Source organism: Hippoglossus stenolepis, chromosome 21, assembly GCF_022539355.2.
Source record: "Hippoglossus stenolepis isolate QCI-W04-F060 chromosome 21, HSTE1.2, whole genome shotgun sequence".
In the NCBI taxonomy this organism is placed as follows: domain Eukaryota; kingdom Metazoa; phylum Chordata; class Actinopteri; order Pleuronectiformes; family Pleuronectidae; genus Hippoglossus; species Hippoglossus stenolepis.
In genome coordinates, this window is record NC_061503.1 from 19,083,761 (window position 1) to 19,100,818 (window position 17,058).

General features: G+C 47.8%; 1 protein-coding gene across 10 annotated transcripts in view; it reads left to right on the forward strand.

Annotated features, from left to right (window-relative positions):
* The window catches only part of zgc:114120 (uncharacterized protein LOC619267 homolog), a 67,748-nt gene that overhangs the window by 39,333 nt on the left and 11,357 nt on the right, over positions 1-17,058 (forward strand). For 6 of the 10 annotated variants that reach the window (XR_007032308.1, XM_035145772.2, XM_047338316.1 and 3 more), the window contains 11 exons: positions 6,508-6,709; positions 7,219-7,348; positions 8,066-8,237; positions 11,415-12,373; positions 12,654-12,743; positions 12,935-12,975; positions 13,298-13,321; positions 14,633-14,793; positions 14,874-15,049; positions 15,730-15,860; positions 16,560-16,734. Coding sequence is in view for 9 of the 10 variants with exons in the window: in XM_035145772.2 (XP_035001663.2) it covers positions 6,508-6,709; positions 7,219-7,348; positions 8,066-8,237; positions 11,415-12,373; positions 12,654-12,743; positions 12,935-12,975; positions 13,298-13,321; positions 14,633-14,793; positions 14,874-15,049; positions 15,730-15,860; positions 16,560-16,734 (2,261 nt within the window). In the remaining variant the exon portion in view is untranslated. The remainder of the gene's footprint in view (positions 1-6,507; positions 6,710-7,218; positions 7,349-8,065; positions 8,238-11,414; positions 12,374-12,653; positions 12,744-12,934; positions 12,976-13,297; positions 13,322-14,632; positions 14,794-14,873; positions 15,050-15,729; positions 15,861-16,559; positions 16,735-17,058) is intronic. The other 4 variants (XM_047338318.1, XM_047338319.1, XM_047338321.1 and 1 more) reach the window with 2 other exon arrangements.

Sequence of the window (17,058 nt, forward strand, 5' to 3'; positions counted from 1 at the left end):
AAATATGCATGTATGTATATTACACACACACGTGCTGCTGCCTCTGTCAGACACACACTGAGCTGAGAGCTGCACATTCGTCTGCTCCTCATCCAGCTTCACTTATACAAATATCACTGCTCCACTTTTCCTCCCCTGAGCCGCTCGTCTTTCTGTGCCGAGCGGCCGAAGTAATCACAGCCCATTGTCTCCTCCCGTCGCCTCGGTGTTTGAATTCAGTGGAATGTACCACGCTGTGGGCTCGGGCGGGGGAGGGGGAACGCTGGAGCTCAACAAGATCCCAGTTGTTCAGCAGCCATCTTCCTTCTGAGGGGAATTAGAACGGAGCCTGTGGTTTGTGGGGTTTTTCTGCTGCTTGTTCAAGTTACCATGGTGACAGAGGACAGGAAGTATAAATGCATCCCTCCATCCTGAGACTGTGCTTCTGTTTAATAACCGGTATCATACATAGTCATATAGTTAACCACTGTACCCAGGAGCCTGGACAAGGGTGGAGATGTTATTGATAATTAAGATAAAGTGATTACCACACAAATGTTTCTGGACGAATAGAAAAATGCCTTTATTTGCATGGCAGTGACATTTAGTGCACATAGAGAAATTAAAGAACTATTGGAGCCATATTGGTTTAGCACTTCCACACAAACCATTAGACAGATTTACCTTGAGCCTCAGGTTCAGCTTTTAACATTATTGCGACTAAAAGGCTGAAACACCTGACGCTAAGGTACAACTGAAGATTATTATTATTTTCATTTCAACAACCGGCCTGACAGAGTCTGTGCAGCAGTGATCGTGGAGCCACGTTATCTTTTTAATTATCTGTGAAGTTAAAGTAGGAACTGACGGGTTTGAGTTTGAACTGATGTGAAAAGCAGACGACCTGGTTTTGGTCTTTTTTTGGATTCTTTGACGGACAGAAACAATGAAAAGCTTCCAGCTGCTGTTACTGCGTGAAAATCATAAAACCTAATTAAGTGGCTTACAGTGAAGGCAACGTCCTTGTGCGTCACCGGCAGATCATTATTTTTAGTGTCGACATTTATGCAGAAGAAGTCAAATAATGGATGATGAGTCTCTGCTTCTTTTGGATCGGGTTTGCAGCACATGCTGGTTTTTGTAAAAGCTCCAACAGATATTTTACAGGCCGGTCTGCAAACACCCAGAGGAACTTATTCTTTAAATGTATTTAAAAGGATTTCTGTGACTTCAGGGAGCTCGTGAGTCGCTCGCCTGCTTCTCACGTGTCTCGTATCGACAACGTGACCGGGCCAGTTTCTGTTCAGAGGCATCCCCAGACTTCCCCCGCCATATTGGTCCCGGTGAGCAGGCTCAGCGCCGACCCATTCAGGCAGCTGCTTTTGTTGTCCTCATGCTGTTCGGCTGTTGATATGATGCTCGGCGGAAAGTCGCTATTCCCCCGTCTGACTCGGAGAAAAGCCGGAGTGTTTTCCACCGTTAAAAGGCTTAGGAGGCCGAGTGCTGCAGTGTCCGTGTCCTCACACCCGACCCGCACTGTGCTGAGGCACGTGGCCAGAATCACTTACTGACACTCCACCGCCATCTGTCAAGACGCCGATGTTTGCTCCGCAGGCTGCACGTTCATCAGGCCCAACTTTACTGGGAAGCAATAAGGGAACTGGGTTTTATGTGAGGGACGATTATCTTTCCGTGGGCTGCGGCTCTGAGGTGATACAGAAACAGAACTGGATTTAATGCTGTGTTTACTCTGCAGACTCGTCTCCGCCGCTCCACAGACTTTATGGTTTATTTTCTAAATGCAGTAAAAAGCAGGAGGTCGGACGTCAAGGTCAAAGTCAGACTCCAATCACTGCACCCGGTGGGTCTAAATACTCCGGCCCGGACTCAGCCAGGCAGCGGGGGAATATCTGGGCAGGGAGGCGAACGGGAGGTTCCCGCCGCTCACTTAAAAACCAGTGCCCTTGAGCAAGGCAATTAACCCCCAGCTGCTCCTGTGGAGCCGCTCTGTGGGAAATGGAACAAGACTGCGGCTCAATCAAGTGACGTGTCGTGTGTTCCCCCCCGCCAGCTTTACCTCCGCCCCCCCAGGCTGGGAAGACGGGAGCTTCATCACTGCTCTGTAACTGTGACACAGGATTTTATAAACACAATCTGTCAGGGTTCAGATGGAAGGAATGCAGCGATAATGCCTGTGACATGAGAGTGTGTGTGTGTGTGTGTGTGTGCGCACGGTACAGCTGTGCACAGCTGCTGCGTCAATCAAGACCCTGTGAATGAGCTGGTGGGAAATGTGTGTGTCTGAGAAACAGTCACTGTGTGAAAGTCGGAGTCGTAACGTTCGGTGAAGACGAGTCTGGTTCACAGGGTTAACACGAGGTGTGTGTGTCTGTGTGTGTCTGTGTGTGTGTGTGTGTGTGTGTGTTGTATAGTAATTCACACATTTAAAACTCTTGTGTCTCAGTGTGAAGACGAGGAGCTGAAGAGTAAATGATGAAGATCTTTTCTTGCTGTTAGAGAAGCTGCTGCACGTCGAGGTGAGAGTCAACTGACGTTTAATTCAGTTTTTCTGATGTTTAGCAGGATCATGTAAAAACTACCGGACAGATTTCTGCTGAGTCCGGGGACAGGATGTGATTTTGGACAGAACTGCAGGAATCTTAGAGAATAATTCATGAAAGAATCAGATGTTCAGGGGACGGATGTTTGTGAGTGTGTGTCTGTTGGTGCAAACATCTTTGTGGATTCATAAGGAACCTGTTGGGTCTGTTGGTGACGTTGTAGTTTAATTTGATTTCATGTAAATATACAGAATCTGTCCAGAAGAATCTTCTTCTCTCCTCTGATTGGCTCAGTTTGAATTGTTCATGTAGTTTGACCCTTCTGGTCTCAGCCGGTGTTCAGCGTCTGGTTTAAAACCTCGTGCTCCAGTGACAGAGGCTGAACTTCCTGTTGTTCAGGTTCCCGATCAAACTCTGTCCTTTCCTTCCTTATTTAAATTAGGAAAAGTTTGAAGTAGTAGAACTAGAGGAAAGTGACAACATGTGGAAGTTACTATGAAATATTCAACCACACCCCAAATCATCCGGTGCTTTCAGATCGATTTGACTCTTATTGGATCATAATTCATCAATAGACATCAGCTGTTTGAAGAAGACGTGAAACTTCTCCTCTGAAACACTGTAAATCCTCCTCTAACCACATTATAAACCATTTATTGTGTTTGCACTCCGCTAATAAATGTTGAACTGAGGCAGTTAAACGAACTAAGTACCCTGAAATTGTTTTTTTTAATTAATGAACTAAGAACACAATTAATTTCCCTGTAATTGATCTTATATCCGCTCCTCGTCTCAGACTCAGCAGCTCCGCTCCAGCAGCTTCCACTCAGTCATGAAACTGTGCAGATGTCAGGATCTGTACGACACATCTGGAACAATGATGAAGCCGATATCGTGAAGGAATCATGAAAATATCTCTGGTTTTAAAAACGACTGGAGCAGGTTGTGTTCTCTGTGGTCGAAAATCTAAATGGGCAGCTTTGTATTCTGCTGTAGAATGAATAATAATAATAATGATAATAATAATAGCAGCTTTTATTCAATTTCAGGACGTAGAAGAATCACGTGATGTAGTATTTTTATGTAAATCCTACATGACTGTTCTCTCCTCATGAATTTCACGGCGTCTCTGCTGCAGGAAAATAAAAATAGACATTTTTCCTGACGTGTTTACTCGGAGCTTCCAGATTTGAAAGGAGTCTGATGTTTAATGCAGATTCTGCAGCGGCTGCTTGAACTGGAGGAACCTCTGTGTCGTCCATTATCTGCTGTGACTGAACCGCTGAACCCGGCTGCAGGAAACACCCTCGAGACGAGGAGAGTGTGACACAGACGAGAGGCTCTGCAGGGAAACGCTGCTGCTTCAGACTCACACGCCTTCATATCAGCTGCTTCACAGCGTTTTACATGTTGTTCATCTGAGTTTAAGAACCATATCAAGAGGAAACTGTTTTCTAGGGTTTCTGTCATTTTTTTAAGCAACAGTTCCAAAAAAAATATTGGTTAAAGCTTCAGTTTTTCCTCCAAATGAGAATATTAGTTGATTTTTAGTTTTCTACGAATAGAAGTTATTATATTTTTGCTGTGTTTGTATTTTATCTGGAAACTGAGATCGTTTTTCTTCAGATCCTCTTTTCACTTCTATTCTGACGGAAACAAATCTTTGGTGTTTTTCCCTTAAAGACCAAAACGCTGAGATGAAAATACATCATGTGTTGATTGATTCTAATCGGAGAAGATCTGGATTCATGTTCCATTGATTGTTTCTTCTCTGTGATTCGCTGTGAGAGCGGAGGACGACTTTACTGTAGAAAACGAGGACACAGGTTGGACCAGGAACGTCCTGTCGTCTGCATCAGATGAAGGACGAGCTTTAAAAGTGGATTTTCACTCTGTTTAATAAAAGTGTCATCTCATCTGTGATGGAGTCTGATGAACTGCAGACGGTCTTAACTCTCAGTTAATCCTCCTCTGACGTGTCGCTCAGTTTATATTTTCCTTCAGGATTTACAGATTATTTAGAGTTTGATTCCTTTTCATCTGTTTTTCCGAACAGGACGAATGATTCAGACTTTTATCCTGAGAGGACCCGTTGTGTGAGCGTCGCTTATCTGGGAACGTATCACGACTTCAACGCTGCTGTTTTGAATCTCATCTTTAACGTGACATTGTCAAAACCTGTGGACGGCTCGAGACGATTTAATTTAAAGTCTCTTTGCAGCGTGAAATTTCTGAATTCACTCAGTGGATGTGCAGATTCTTATCGAGTGTTTCCTGCTGAGGCTGAAGTCACTGGGAAACGTTTTAAAAGGGATTTGTAAAGCTTCGTCAGGTTTTATGTTTTTGCAGCAAATTACATTATTTAAGAAAAACAATTTCAGAAAAAGCAATTTAAAGGAAAACCTTCTTCATCCATGTTTGAGTTTGTTTCCTCTTTCTTCATTTTCCAGATCATAAAAGTTCTGACACTCTTCTTCTCTTCGTCTAACCTCTGTCTGCTCCTCTTCTTCATTTCTCTTCACAGTTCACTAAACACAAACTTTACGAATCCCTGGTGCTTCAGTGTTTTCTCCTCAGCAGCTCGGTGCTCGTGCGGTTGAAGGAAGAACGTGCACGCCGTCTGGCTGACGGGCGCACGCGCTCTAATCTGTCAGAGCCGCATGTGGCCGCATGTGTTCGATGCATTTTAAAGGATCTAAAAACACAGTTGTGTGTGTGTGTGTAGTGAATGTTACCGTATGTCGTCCGACATGTCGGTGTTCCCCTACATGTTTGTGCACACATGCATGTCCGAGCGTCACGCCTGCACGCTCCCTCTCTCTCTCAGCCTGTTGCAGAGGCCTCCGAGCCGCTGGATGCATGAGGCGTCCCGCGGCGCAGTGGGAGCTCATTACCGTCGTCTTTGGGCTGGAAAATGTCCGTCAGTGAAGATTCATTAACAGTCAACCTGCTGCAGACGCTCCTCATCGCGCTGTAACGAGGCTCCGTCACTATTCGAGCTCCCCGGTGGTTCAGATCGTACGGGGGAAATAACGCTGCTGTCATCGAGTTGAGCTTCATGGTCGTGGGCCTCACGTTGCTCGCCGTCGTCGGCTCGGGGTCTGTGCACTTCCTGCAGCTGCAGAGAGAAACAGAGATTTATTTGACCTCAGGAACATTTCACTCAGTAACTTTACAGTAACCGCTGCAGATGTCTGAGGTTTTTAAAGGACACCGATGATGTTTTTCAGTTTTTCTTTCCTGTAGTGAGTCACATAGTTTGTTTGTGAATGTAAACGTTTTAAAAACAGTCGGTGGTAAAGGCAGACGGGATCCTAACGAAGCTGCGTTCAGCTCAGAGAAACGTTTATTTAAATGAACACAGTCGTGTTGAGAGATGCTGAGAAAATCATTCTCTATGTTCTTGTGGAAGAAATCTCAGATGTCGGTGACGTGGGTTTGAATACCAGTTTAACTGTAGAGCTGGTGTTTAGTCTCTGAAACACTGTCTGGTGCACACGGGAGGATTTTCAACTCTTAACCGACTTTAATAACGTTCTGAGGAAAGTGAGAATGAAAAACACACTCCCTACTCTCGTGTTGTGAAGTTTTAATTGAAGCTTTGTTCTTGTAGATTCTGTGTGTGTTTTGCTGTGGAGGCCGTTCGGAGTCGGTGTGTTTAACCTGCCGGCTGCGCTGCTCTAATTTTATCTCCAGGATTCAGCTTCCTTTTGTTGAGGCTCTGTTGGTAGAGCAGAGAGAAAGAAGCTGCTTTGTCTGAGGTAAACTGTTTACGTGCCTCCGAGCTAAACGCTTCCCTCTTCTCTCCCTTTCCTTTCTTTTCATGGATTTTCTCCCTTTTCGCCTTTTGTCTTTTGTTTGCTCTACATTTCCACTCATTGATTCCCATGTTCACAGCAGAAATATACATCCGAGCATCAGTTACCCTCTCCCTCCTTCTCTAAACGTCTCGTCTCGTGTCTCGCAGACTCGAACGCCTCGCGTGACGCGCCTCAGCCCGACTCAGCCGGCGCTCGCCGACCAGGCCAACAGGGTTTCCTTCGCCTCAGCTGAGCATCTGGAAACCATGTCGGAGCCCGACGTCCCCATCGGCTTCAACCGCATGAACCGGCTCCGTCAGAGCCTCCCGCTGGCTCGCTCGTCCAGCCAGGCCAAGCTGCGGGCCCCAGGTCAGAACCTCCTCCGTTTGTTTTATATGTTTACCTTCCTCTATGAAGGGGCCTTTTAAAGTCGTCGTATAAATCCAAGTTATTATCATTCTTCTTCTTCGTGGAGGAAAAGTTTCCAGAAAATATCCAGAGCAACAGACTCTGATGTTTGTGTTGTCACTCACAGCCCCTGAGGAAAATGTCTGTAGTTCATGTGTGGAAGCAGGAAGTGTCTGATGACAGGAGCTTTAATGTCAGGTGTGAACGGTCGAACCCTGAACTGTGGTCGGACCTCAGGACTGATGTTAACACCTGGAGGCAGGAAGTGCTTGTTTGTGTGTTTTTTAAAATATAAAATCTGTGTTTCGTTGCCTCTACACTCATCAGACGCAAAAATCTACTGTTGAGGTGAAAAATGTGTCCTCCTCCTTTCAAACTTCATCGCCCTCCTCCTCCTCCTCCTCCTCCTCCTCTTCACCCGTCCACCATGGTTGATCTCCCTCATTGCTCCTCCTCATCCATAAATGCAGGGATCTTGTTCCTCCAGCTTGGGGAGGAGACGCGCAGAGTCCATCTGACCCACGAGCTGACGAGCCTGGAGACTCTGAGGGCGCTCATCGTGCACATGTTCCCCCAGAGGCTCACCATGGCCATGCTCAGGTATCAGACATCACTCTCACGTTATTGATCTGTTTGGTGACACGCTTCATTTAGTTTTATCAATCGATCGTAAAGTGAGATGTGTAAATGACAAACAGCTTTTCAGCCGCAGACATGGAGATAACAGTAATAAATATAAACAGAGAAATGAGGAAAAACAGGAAGGAACAGAAGCAACAGATACAAATCCATAAAACCACAGATCTTGTCTGGTTAATTAAAGTGTTCAACTTTTTCCTTTAACTTCTGATCACGACACACAAACAGTGAACATCTCAGATCATAAGTGAAAACAAAAATCACTCTTAACGATTTCTTTTCAACGCCAGGCTCGATGTAGGATTTTGTGTTTACATGAAACAAAATCCCATCTTCCACAAATGCAGCTAAAAAACATCTCTGTGTATTTTCATCAACGTATTAATGATCGATTATCTGTAAAAATCTGCTCTGAAGCAGCTCAGACACTCGTCCAGTTCCCTCTAAACTCCGCTCGCTCTGAATATTACGTTTCTTATGAGTTCGATATCACGCTGCGTCGGTTTGATTCCCTCCTCTCGCCCGCTAAAGATTTTCCAATTCTCCTCCCGGTCTGTAAATGATCGTACTTCTCTGCTCATTAGCAGGTAACAGCTGCTGAAATCGTCACAGCACGGACAATCCATCAGTTCATCTCTTCTGCTTTTTTGTTTTTTTTCGATGACCGTTGGCGTCCAGGTCCCCGAGCACGGCGCTGCTGATCAAGGATGAGACCCGGAACATCTTCTACGAGCTGGAGGACCCGCGGGACGTCCAGGACCGCTGCGTCATCAAGATCTACTGCAAAGAGCCGGTGTACGGCACCTACCCCGGACACCACAGCCCCCACCTGGCCAACGGAGACCTGCGGGTACGTGTGTGTGTGTGTGTGTGTGTGTGTGTGTGTGTGTCTGTCTGTGTGTGTGTTTCTGTCTGTGTGTGTGTTTCTGTGCACGTCCAATCACGGGAGAGATTGAGTGAGACCCTGAACTTTTCATCTTTCGGGTTTGTAATTATCTCGCTGCCAAAATGTGAACTGATGCCAGGACGGGGTCGTGCCTGAGTCACACTCACCTTCTCCCTCATCACTAATTCACCGTGTGTGACTCACCGATTAGTGAGAGGCACAAACACTCGTCTCTGTGGCAGCGGCAGATATCAGCCAACCGAAAAATCAGCCTCCGAATACAACACTTGTGTTATTTATAGTGTCCCTGTTCCCCCCCCCCCATTGACACTGATATGATTTCTGTGTTTACGAGCACGTTATTTCTCTACGTGTCAGGGAGGGAGTCGTGTGACTCGGCCGCTGACTGAGTGGAATAACAGACCGTGTCCTGAGGTGATGACCGTGCGGCCTGTTAGTCTGAGGACGGGCTCGTTGATGGACTGTTGCAGGAGAAGTGTCGTGAAACGGACCGTTAACGTTGTATTTACTGCTTTTAACCTGGAGATGGAACTCGCCCTCGTCAACGTGCACGCCATATAAAGTAACGATTGTGTGCAGTAGTGATCGTGGAGGGGGGGGTCCGCTGACGCATGTGCTCGACCAATCAGGAGTCGGTCTCAGCTGTCAATCAGGACGTCTCAGCCTGTTTTTATATCATCAAATAACTGATTAAAACCCAACTGATCAGAACCATGAAGACTTGACCAGGGGGACGGAGGTCGGTCCAGGCCTCTGCCCGACGGACAGGATCCGCTTGAGGATGAGATTGATTGGCGGGAGAACGTCCAGCTGTGAAAGCCGCCCTGGGACGAATCCTACACTGCCCCCCCATGACTTTCCGTGGTACTGCTTAGTTTCATCGGTTTCGTCCGTATCGTGATCTTTCAGAAGATAAATCCAGACGGAATAAACGTACAGACTGAAGGCTACGTCCATTTCTGGATATACGAAACTAGTGCTGAGCATAACCGAACTTATACAGAGTTTATCCACCAGGGGGAGCATGATTAAAGCATCGCAGCGGTTCCTCCTCCTCTCTCTCGTGTCTCCTGTCGTTCTCCTGGTCCCTGGAACATCTCGTCTCTCTGTGTCTGTTGATGAGCCTCTCATCCTCTTCCTGTATCCTGGAGGAACGAGGCCTCATCCTGACGGTTACTGACGCTCGCTGCCTCGTTAGCAGCAGAATGAACAGAGTCTCGCGTCACTCATGTTTACTGTGTTTCCAGGACCCTGCGTCTTCTTCCCGTCTAATTACGCTGCTCGTATGTAAATGAGGAAGCAGCGATTTGAAGGGTTGGAGAACGCTGCTTTTATAGATTGAAAAAAATTATAAACTGTTTTTTATTTTACTGTGGCGCTGTGGGAATGAACCTGAATGTTAAACAGGTGGAGAGAAGTGAGAGAGTCGTTCTGATTGTTCCTCTGTCAGTCAAACATCCCGAGGCCTTTTGTTTACACGCCGGTGTTCAGGCCTCTCAGCCGGCCACTGTTGTTTTGGAGGTCAACCTCTCTGTGTCCCCCCCCGCCCCCCCCCCAGGCGGGCTCGGTCACCGTCTTGATCTCGTGCACGTGACAGAAATCCTCCCCGAGTTTTACAGCCTTATCAGAGCGGCAGCTTACCTTGAGTTTTATGTGTCAGCTTCAGTGGCTGCTTCTGCCAAGGTGAGAGAGGAGGACATGTGTGTGCGTGTGTGTGTGTATGTGTGTGGCCTGTATATGTGTGTCACGTGTGTGTGTTGAGCTCGATCCAGCAGAGGATCATAAACCTTGACCAGGACGGCTGAGGTCGGTCCAGGCCTCTGACTGACGGACAGAATCCAGTTGAGGATGAGATTGATTGGCGGGAGAACGACCAGCTGTGAAAGCGACGCCCTGGGACGTGTCCTCTGGCGTCGCTCCCCTTCGATGTCTCGTGACTTCAGGACTCCTCTCGGACATTTGTCTTCGTTGCAGTTTAAGGACGGTGTCGCTGCGAGGCTGTTGCTAAGATACAAGATGGAAGATGATGGCACCGGAGTCGTTAGTCTGCTGCGAGAGCGTCCACAGGGTGTTGTTGTAAGAGGCCTAAGGGTTATTATGTGGAAATATTGGTTTTCCAATTTGCATGGTCTCCAGGAGATAGCGTTGTGCGTCATAAGCAATTACAGTCCTGTCCTCCTTTGTGCTTCCTGCTTCCATCTATTACTCCTGGTTGATTCAGTTCCCTCCGTCACAGGGAGCCGCTCCAACCGCTCGCCAACCTGCTTGGCTTTGTTTGTAACGTCCTCTCTGACACTCGGGCTCGATGCCAAGAGATAATCCCTCCGCGCTCCGTCCGTCGATACGCCGTCAAGTGCAACTTAAAACGCACTAAAGGGGCAATTTAGAGTCTTTCCTGTCAATCTGGACGCAGCATCAGTGAACCGCTGACATGTTGCAGTGGAACTGGCTCTTTGTGACGTACACAGTTTGGTTTCAGTCGCAGTCGTCTGCTCGTTACTCTGCAGAGACTTAAAGGTTGAAACGTGTTCACTCAAACTCAAACTCACTCTCAGCGAAGTGATCGTCGAATCATCGGCTTCTCAACGACTTTCCCTCGACCTCGATGAAAAAAGGCAACGAGCTCAAGGAAAGACGTGAAGGAGGATTGGTAAAGAGATGCTCTTACACAAGAAACAACTTTATTCAAAACGTTTTCAGTCACAAACTCAAGGTCAGAATCACGTTGTTTGTACAGAAGGAACATTTAAGCTCAGTTACTCGTAGGAAATACCAAAGATACTATTAAATAGTGTAGTTATATAATAATATGAACATGAAAACAAGTTGAGCAGTTAAAAAACTAATTACATAACAATAAGTAAATAAAAATGATCAGAGACTTGACAAGTTCACACGACTTCCTGTCTCGTGATCAGGAATCTTGCAGTTGTTGTTGTTCGCCCCATCCTGCTCTCTGATTGGCTGCAGTAGCCGATTCCTCTCGACATGTAACCTGCTGTGAATCTGGAGGTGATGCGTCGAGCCTCTGGAACTCAGCAGAAATGGAAGTGTGCGTAGTTTCCTGTATGTTAATTCATACGGATCATTTGACAGATCTACTTTTCTGTTTCTTCACAGAGGGAGATGGTTTATGCACCTCAGGATTCTCCACCTAACCGTCGCCTCAGCAACCAGCCCCTGTCCTCCCAGCATTCCTCCGCCTCTGCCTCGCCCCCCCAGGGGTCGCCGTCCCGCGCCCGCCTCCTCTACAGTGGCGGCGGCAGACCTTCGTCCTACGCTGGTCCCGCGCACCACACCCACTCCCTGCCGCACCCGCACTCCCAGTCCCACCACTCCTCTCCCCACCAGCAGCAGCAGCAGCAGCAGCAGCAACTCCACCAGTACCCCCAAAACCCCCACCACCCCCAGCAGGCCTTCTGCACCTCCTCCAGCGCCATCCTGGAGCGCAGGGATGTGAAGCCTGATGATGAAGTGGGCGGGTCCAGGACCATGGTGCTGCTGCGGGGGGACGATCGTGGTGGGGGGGGGATCTACGCGGACCCCTACTCTCTGGGTCCTGAAGCAAGTCGGCTCAGTCTCGCTGGAGGTCCTCACTCCCCCCTCCCGGCCAGAGCCGACCCTTACGGCTCCTTGTACCGCCGCGGGGGAGGCGGCGGCGGCGGTGGGGGAGCCGGATCAGTGCGTTCTCTCACCTCCTATTCAGCCGCTGCTCTACAAGGGGAGCTGATGGAGAGCGGTGTCCTCTACAGGCCGGGGGGGCCCCTCTACAACGACGCCTACGCTGCGTCTGTGTTGGCCATGGGGCTGCGGGTGCCCCCCCCCTCCTCCCCACAGAAGATCCCCGACATGAGGGACTCCTACGCCGGCACCATGCCCGGCCGCGGCTCCCCCGGCAGGCAGAGCTTGAGACGGGACTCTGTGACCTCCTCTGTGTTCGGGGACAGTCCCAAGGCCCGGGGCCAGGGGCCCTTAGGTCTCACCTCGGAGCAGCTCTGCCTGATGGCCGGGCCCGGGGGCGAGGGGGGGAACTCCGGGGGCTTCGGCTCGCCGCTGCTGGGGAACGAGACGGAGACCAGGTAGGACACAACCTGACGTGTTACATACATGTTACTTATCTGTCAGCTGGTCACTTGTTTCCTGTGTGGACTAATGCAAAGCTTGTAAACATGGAAACTTATTCTAACAGACCCACAATTACACTTATAACCATGTTAACAGCCATAAAACCTAAATCCTTTTTTTGATGTGTGTGTATATTGTATATGTTTATTAAGTATCTAACTCTACAACGTCTGCAGTTATGATTTTTATCCCCTGTCACATGATCAATGACACATATCTCATCTATCCATGCAGGGAGCGTATGGAGGCCATGGAGAAGCAGATAGCCAGTCTGACTGGGCTGCTGCAGAGAGTCCTGAGCAGAGCGCCGGAGGCCGAGAGCCCGTGAGACGCACACAGACACACACACAGACACACACACACACACACAAAGACACACACACACACACACACACACACACACACACACACACACACACACACACACACAGCACACACAACACACACACACACACACACACACACACACACACACACGTGTTCTGTACGTTTACTCTGACACGTTCCTCTTCCAGGGAGAAGATCGAGTCGGCCAGCGACTGCTCGGGAACTGACAGTAAGTTCTCACAAACTACTTCCTGTCGCTCACTAACTACTTCCTGTCGCTGCCCGTCACTCTTCCTCGCTGCTGGCTCCTCTTCCTCTGCCGCTATTTCTTTTTCTTTGCATATTTCTTACACGGCCTCGTGATGTGATGCTAGCGGCTGATTCTGTGTGTGTGTGTGTGTGTGTGTGTGTGTGTGTGTGTGTGTGTGTGTGTGTGTGTGTGTGTGTGTGTGTGTGTGTGTGTGTGTGTGTGTGTGTGTGTGTGTGTGTGTGTGTGTGTGTGTGTCGGCTTCTTGCTGCTGTGTAACTGCTGCTCATGCTTCTTGTTTTAGCTGGACGAACTAAAAAAAAGAAAGGTAGCTACTGTCTGTGTTCCCCCTGTGTTCACAACCTGTTCGCCCCCAGGTGTGTGTGTGTGTGTGTGTGTGTGTGTGTGTGTGTGTGTGTCTTTTGAGTTGCATTAAATCAAACACAGAAAAATCTTGTTTCATTGACATTTCCCTCGTTTTTCTGAGTGATTTCAAAGGTTCAGTGACGATTTTTGAATATTTGCTCAGATGCAAATAAAACTGTTTGTTTTCAAAACCGAATCCGAGCAGAATGAGTTGATTTCTTTTGATTGTGAAGCCGTGGCGTCTGTTTCCCAGCGTGACGTGTCCAAGAGGAGAAGATTTAAATTAATTTTCTCCTGTTATCTGATTTGTGCATAAACATGAGCAAAAAACGGAACCTCGTGTCAAATCGTAGATAAGCCTTGAATTTCACTTTTCTCAGGAGGAGTTCTGTGTCTGTGGGCGTTAGTTTCCACTGGAAAATGAAATTGAATGAACAACGGAGGAAAACCTCATATTGTCACGTATGATAACTTACGTTAACTTAGATCTTGGGAGGAAAACATATTTCCAAATCAAGTAGGTGTGTTCTCCCTCAATACCTCGACAGACTTATTCTCTTTTCTTAATTGAAGTAATGAGGTCTTCAAACACCATATTTTATTACTATGGATAAATCAAATTTTCTCCATTTATTCATGGGATGAGTCTTCGGAGCTGGTGAAGCTGCAGAAAGTCGACTCGTCTGAATCTGTTCGTCATGTTTAGAAACCTCTCGGTGTTCAGAGGCTCTCGCTGCAGCTCCTTGTCAGCTGAAGTGTTCAAAGCGTAATTTTCGGGAGATTTGTTTTTAATTTCAGTTCGTGAAAGTGGCCTTTAAATGCAACTCTCCTAAAAAAAAACCACTGCTCTGTAATGGATTGTGTTCCAGTTACTGTTTCCCTCTGTCGTTCTGCATGATGCGTGTGTGTGTGTGACTCCTAATTACTGTCAGAGCATCGTCTTCATTCCGAAGGATGAGACACTCGTGCTTCCGGGGACAGTCTGGAGGATTCAGTTGTTTTTCACCACTCGTCCTGTTTGTCCCTGAAGCGTCCTCGCCCTGTTTGTCCCTGAAGCGTCCTCGTGCTGTTTGTCATCGTTACGTTAGGAGTGTAATCTGCTCCTCTGACCTGCTGATGGAACTTGTCCTGAAACCGGGAAGCTGGATTGATTTTTCACCTGGATGGAAGTTTGAGGTCACGAGAGTCAAAGCATTCAAGTGTTTCAGGACAACTTCTGTCGGTTCTCTAACTCAACAAAGAGCTGGTTCCCTAAACGCCTCCTCTCCTGCAGCTCTGACTCCTTCTGCTCCTCTGGCCCTGATGCCTCCTCCGTCGTCGGGCGCCAACCAGCCTGTGACGGTGTCTCGTCTCCAGATGCAGCTCCACCTGCAGGGCCTGCAGCAGAACACCAACGCGCTGCGCAAACAGCTGTCGCAGCTGCGCGACATGCAGGTGAGTGGAGGAGACGGATCTTTAAGACGTGTTGACAGATCATCACAGATTCAAATGAGCCGTGTGACTCTGTGTCGCAGCTGGAGAACCAGGACTCGGTCCTGACGCTGCTGAGGCAGACGGAGTCGGAGCTGAGCCTCATGATGCTGGACGCCATGCGCACTCAGGAGGACCCGCTCCAGAGACAGCGCCTCCTGGTGGAGGAGGAGAGACTCAAGTACCTGAACCAGGAGGAGCTGCTCATCCAGCAGCTGCAGTGAGTCCAGGCAGCCATTGATCTGAGCGTCGAGTTAGTTTGTCTTGTCGACCTGGTGTCGAGGAAAACCCGGGGGGCGGCAGGACCGCACGCAGAGACGAGGGCTGGGTATCGAACATCTATTCTGCATCAATGAGGATGTGTCGTGGTTTTAACTTCCCAACATTCACTTTCACTACAGAGTCGGTAGCTTCAGTCTGAATCTGCTGAGCTGTGATTCTGTCTCTCCCCTGTGAGTCAGACTGAAGCTTCGTAGTTTCTTATTATTCCTCCGCACAGACGAGACCCAGTGGACAGAGGCATCATGGTTTTCTGTCCCTCTGTCCCTCTGTCGTGAAGACAATATCTCCAGAGCACCTTGAGGGAATCCTTTCACATTTGGCAAAAAACATTAACTTAGACTCAAGTGTGACATGATTTGTGTAGCCAAAGGTCAAAGGTCATGGTTCCCCAGCCCCCCCAAAGTATCTATGGTTTTCTTGAATATGATATCTTCAAATAGTTGTGAAGGGTTCTCAGGATCCTTAAGATTCAAATCAAAGTCTCTGTTTCTTTTCCTCCTAAGTGACATTTACTTTTCTTTTTAGATCTTAGAAATGTTTGCGTCGTAAAACTGAATTTTTCTAAAAGATCTTTTTTTCTTGTGAGAGAAGTTGAGTCTGTGACCTGCTCGTCCACAGTGACCTGGAGAAATCTGTGGAGGAGCTGCAGAGGAACTCGTCCATCAACCACGGCCTGGTGACGGAGCAGGACGTGGAGCAGAAGAGCAAAGAGCTGAGGATTCTGGGAGAGACGCTCAGTGAGCTGAAGAGTGAGTGGGTTCTTCTCACCTCCTGTGTGTGTGTGTGTGTGTGTGTGTGTGTGTGTGTGTGTGTGTGTGTGTGTGTGTGTGTGTGTGTGTGTGTGTGTGTGTGTGTGTGTGTGTGTGTTGTTTTAATATAATGATAGTTTGATGTATTTATTACACATTTCTGGACCTATTGATCGTTTCCCTGCATGTTGGAGTTTAATTCTCATGATGTAAATACTGAGAATTCTCACTAACTTTACAAAAAACAAGAAAAACATCAGTAATCGTTAAATCTCCTCGCGTGCGGAGCAGCGGTTTTATTCTCAGGTCGAAGTTCAACCACTTGTTTTGCTGAAATACGTGTTTGTCAAATTTCTGTTGCTCCGCGTCACAGATGAATATTTATGAGTCTTATTTAATTGATATTCATGAAGTCCTGGATCCGGCTCCTCTGACCCGTGTTCTTCGCTCGCTACCTGGAATATTAATGTTAAGTCTCCGAGGAGCCTGGTACATTAACGTGTGGACGCTGCTTCGAGTCGACCAGACGCTGGTTTGTTCTGCGGGTGAAGTTCAAACATTCGTCCACGCAGCAAAACCCACTTTGTGTTTGATGCCTCACGTCCGGCGTGACCTGTGGTTCCTGTGGTCCTCTCGCCCGCTGCCTCCATCCGTTCACACCTCATCACATCCTCTCTGCTCATCCTTCCCCCATCACAGACCAGTTCCCCAGCCTGCAGAGTAAGATGCGGGTGGTGCTGAGGGTGGAGGTGGAGGCCGTGAAGTTCCTGAAGGAGGAGCCCCACCGTCTGGACGCGCTGCTGAAGCGCTGCAACACCATGACGGATGCGCTCAGCTCGCTGCGCAGGTACGAGCCCGACTCCACTCCGACCAGGTTTCACAGCTTTTTCTCCTCCTGTCAACTTTTTGTTGTGACTTTTACATAAAAGTATAAACTGTTCGACTGTATCGTCTAAAATTCACTAATTCATCCAAACCTCAGAACTGAGTTTGAGTCCGAACAAGAGAAGGCGTTTGTGTCAAAGATAAAAAGAGAAATTAAATATCCATCCATGAAATCGAGACATTTGATATTCAATTTTTCATGTGAACTGACTTGAGACAAACTAACAATATATGTAAAACTGTTAATATGTAAAAAGACAATTTAAGTAAGAAGGTAATAATATTCCAAATATAAACGTTATGTAACGTCTCA